Source organism: Athene cunicularia (assembly GCF_003259725.1).
Source record: "Athene cunicularia isolate RWA chromosome 23 unlocalized genomic scaffold, athCun1 chr23_part1, whole genome shotgun sequence".
Taxonomy (NCBI): Eukaryota; Metazoa; Chordata; class Aves; order Strigiformes; family Strigidae; genus Athene; species Athene cunicularia.
The window spans coordinates 3378267-3382544 of NW_020799130.1; the positions used below are offsets into that span (position 1 = coordinate 3378267).

At 53.0% G+C, this 4278-nt stretch overlaps 1 protein-coding gene across 1 annotated transcript in view; it reads right to left on the reverse strand.

Annotated features, from left to right (window-relative positions):
• Positions 1 to 234: 234 nt before the first annotated feature.
• RUNX3 (runt related transcription factor 3) overlaps positions 235 to 4278 on the reverse strand; it is a 55581-nt gene continuing 51537 nt past the window's right edge. The window contains exon 5 of the mRNA XM_026863227.1: positions 235 to 1244. Coding sequence (XP_026719028.1) covers positions 721 to 1244 — 524 coding nt within the window. The 3' untranslated portion in view covers positions 235 to 720. The remainder of the gene's footprint in view (positions 1245 to 4278) is intronic.

Genomic DNA, 4278 nt, shown 5'->3' on the forward strand with positions numbered 1-4278 from the left:
AATAATAATCACATCACAGCTCTTGTTCACATGGCTGATGCCGGCCGACCCGCGAGGAGCACGCAGCCCCCGCACGTGCCCGAGTCCCCGCGGTTGTGCTGTAAACCAGACTCTCACGTGCCGCGCGTCGTCCCGGAGCTCTTTGGTGGTCAGGGGCCCTACACTGGCTGGGAGGGAAGGAGAGGAGACAACGAGGGTTATTTTTTCTTGTTTTTTTTTCCTCTTTTTTTTTTTTTTTTTCAGTTCAGTCTTTCTGCACTGGCAGAGAGATGGCTTGGACAACTCCCTGGTCTTTTCTCTTCTCTGGAACATTTTGCAGAAGAAGGGTGAGCTTTTTGTAACTTCTGAATGCTTTGTGTGGGGAAGAGGTGCGAGTGAGATGACTGAGAAGTGTTCTGCAAGAAACAAACTTCTGATTCCATACGTCCTTTTGGTTTTTTCCCTATGTACAATCCACATGCTTAAAAGATACGAAAGGAACCACATCAAGCGACAAATTCAAGCCTCGTGGATGTTCATCTTGAAATGTAACGTAGGTCCCCGTCCATCTTCACTTGATGTTTGCCCGTGCTTGCATGCAGAGGATCCTGGTTTGCTTTTGGTTTGGGAGACTTTGGTTTACCTTTTCCCTAGGCATCATTTTGCTTTATACACTACCAAAAGGAGTAGCGTAACGGTGGCTGATTAAGTTAAAGATACCGGTGCCCAGTTGAGTTCCTCCTAGTAGGGTCTCCAGACCGACTCATCCATCCTCCCAGTAGTTGTCATGGTCGTCGGCGAGTTACTGTGGCTCCCATCCGCATCCACCCCGTCGTTCTGATTGCCCAGGTTGGGATTCATTAAGTTGTTCCCTGCTGAGGCACTTGTACAAGAAGAGAGCATCCGGGTGGGGGAGCGCTCGCCGCCCGCCACCATGGAGAACTGGTAGGAGCCCGAGGACGTGCCATAGTACAAATGGTAGGGAGAGGGGTTGGCCTGGAAGGGTCCACTTTGGTTTTGTGTGGAGCCGGGGTAGGGGGGTGGCAGGTAAGTGTGGTGGAAGCGCGTCGTGGTGGGCATGCTGGTCATGCTGATGCCCCCGATGCCTGTGGCGGAGGGTGTCGCGGTATAAGGGAAGGCAGCGGACATGGCGCCGGGGTAATGCATCCGCGGGTCGGAGAACCTGGTCTCGGTGAGAGCCGGCAGCGTTGGGAAGGAGCGATCGAACTGCCGGGGGTCAGAGAAGGGGCTCAGGTCTGACGTGCCTGGTGGGGAGGGAGGAAGAAAGAGGGTGGTTAGAGCGCTATCCTTGACGCTTGTAGAGTTTGCCCTATAGCCCGGGCCATCCCCTGCCGAAGGAATTAAAATCAGAGGGAAAAGCATTGCTTGGATCTGCCAGGGAAGAGAGCTGGGGAACTTAAATATAAAAATCCTGAACCCATTTGTTTAAGTTGTTCCCATTTCCTGTCCTAAAATTTGTTGTTTCCTATCCAAGAAGGGACACGACTAAGCTGACTTCTCTAGGGGTCTATTCATCTCTGGCAGATTAAAAAAACACACCCCATAAACACAGAAAAAAAATGTTTAGCCATTACATCAGCTGTGTAGTAAATAAATGGATGCAGGCCCCAGACGGCCGGTCCCTGAGACAGTCGGTGGTGTATATACACACACACGGAGACGGAGAGGAAAAGCTGGAGTCCAGACCAGCCAGCTAAGCCTTCTTGTGGGTGGCCTGTTCGTGCTGATACCATCAGGGGATGGGGCTGATAAACACACAGCTGAAAACTCCCAAGCTAGGAGCCACAACATCCCTCGGCTTGATTTCTCTGTGTATTTTTCTCCTTCCAAGAGGATAAAGGGAGTGAGAAATTCAGGCTTTCTTCTGCTGGGGGAAGGGAGACTTGGGTCAGCGTGGTGGGGACGTTACGCAGCTCCCTCGGATGCTGGAGCCCCCCCATGACTTTTCTTGTGGGAAGCCTGGGTTAGAGATGGGAATCCACACCAGCGGAGGCTTTGAGGACCACAATGCTGTTCTGGGGCTCTCGCAGCTGTGCCGAGGCTGGTGCCATTCTCTTACAGAGCCCAGCTCATCTGGCCTTGGCATATCTGAGACAGAGAGAAATGAGTTTTGGTCTCCAAGGAGAGATGTGAAACCTCTGTCCTCGAGACCTCCATGGCCCACGCCAAGCTCTGTCAGTAGTTACGCAGGAGGATAAGGATAGAAACACTGTGACTGTGCCTTTCTCAGACTTTTAACACCCCTCGTGAGATGAAAATCTCTAGAAAGAGCAGTTCTAGCCCAAAGCGCTTGGCTGGTGCACCGAGCCCAAAGCCTTGGCCAGCTGGAAGTGGCTCTTCATCCGTCCTGTTTACTCCCAAGATCCCTATTTTCCCTTGTTAAAAGCAGGGGCATTGCGACTTTCTGCTTTGCCACTGGCATGTGATCTGGATGCAGTGACTTTTTTTTTGGTCACATTGACTGAATTTTTAATCCACTCAGAACGAGAAAATGTGTGAGATGAGTATGATAAACACGCTTGCTGGTTTTAGATATGCATATATACACAGACACACACATTCATACGATTGTAGATTCGCTATGCATGCATAGGGGTTTGTGTTTTATATATATTTATTATGATGAGGCATTCTTAACTTCTCAGGGCTGGTGTTCCAGGCCCTGCAGCATCTCCCCAGGAAAAAATACTTGAGTTAATCCCTTCCAGCTAACTAGTGGCAAGGGCATGCTCTTGGAGGTGCAGATAGGGAGGGGATTTGATCTGAACCCTCTTTCTCATCCCAGGTGAGTCCTTCAGCCATCAGCCGCTGGAAGGAGAAGGGGAGGGAAGGTTCCTCCCTCCCCTCCAGCCGTTTTGCGGGCGATCGGCAGCGCCTGCCTTCCCACGCAGGCTCCATGGAGGAGAAAGGCGGGGGAGCACCTGGTTTGTGAACGTGGCTGTGGCTTTGGTGCGAGATAAGAGAGGAGCAGCTCAAAGCTGTCACGGAGCGCTGCTCTGCACACACCCGGGGCTGGCTGCAGCCGAGCCGAGCGTGGAAGTGGCTGCCTGGCCGCAGGGCTGCCCCTCTCGGATGCTGTGTGGAAGGGTAGCGTGCTTGGGCTGGCTAGAAAAGCACAACACTGAAAAAAATGCTCACAGCTGTCCAAGCCAACTTGATTTCACACCTCAGCCTGCCAGCAGGCCGCTCTGCCCCATCCCGAAGCCATGCTGCTGTAAAAGCAGCACCAAAACTGCTCTCAGGTGCTGTGCGCTGAGGTTTGGAGACCAGCTCTGCAAGAAGCAGTTTGACCAGAGCCTGTAGCCTTAGCGATTCAGCCACATCCCAGCATAAGGTAGGACCACGGGACAGAATCCTGGCTGAACTTGGACTGGAGAGGAAAAAGTGCTACTCTCTGAACGCCTCCTCCCCACACACACTGCAACCCGCACGCTGCGAGAAAGCGGTCGCGAAATTCCCCCCCCAGCCCCCAGAAAACCCAACCTGCTGCTCGCTACCTTCCCGAGAGCAGATGACGATCTCCAGCGATCAGACCGTGCCTCCTTTTCACATGTCTATAAATAATATTCTATAAAATGCAAATCGAAATAAAACGTAAGTGCTCAGGGCACATTTCCCTTTCCCTCTGTAACGTACTCAAAGGGGTGGGTTTTTTTTTAGAGGCTATGTTTTATTGGCCTGAACTTGCAATGTTTGGCAATGTGTCCTTGCTACTAATTTAGACACAAGTGTGTAAGAGCGTTAATTACAGGCCCTGCGCACGGAGCAGAGCACACAGTGGTACTGTTGGGCCCAGAGACGCTCCAGCTATTGCCTACAGAACAGGGGTGGGCAGCGTGCGAGCTCTCCGGGTGCCGGGCTTTGAGCCCGCCGGTCCCTGACCGCCAGCGCTCCGAGGGCTGGGCCGCTATAAACCTGCGGGTGCGGGTGCGAATCCCTCGGAAAGCAAATCCCCCGGCTGTGCCTGCCCCGGCCGGTGCCCCGCAGAGCCCGTCGGGCGGCCCAGTGACCGTGACCGACCGCTTTCATCCTCACTGGGCCTTGGGCTTAAAAGTCTGGCTCAGAATCAAGCTCCAGCTTTCCCCGACCAGTCTGAGGCTAAAATAAAAAAAAAAATAAAGTCCAAACAACCCCCAAAACCAAAACCACTTGTGTATTTTGTCTCCGTGTTATCTGGGGGAGGGTGCGCTGGTGTTCGGCCTTCCCAGGCTGCGGCAAACAGGCACAGGCGGGGTATAACGTTGGTCTCCGCTTTACCGTGCCCGGGGAGGCGCAGCC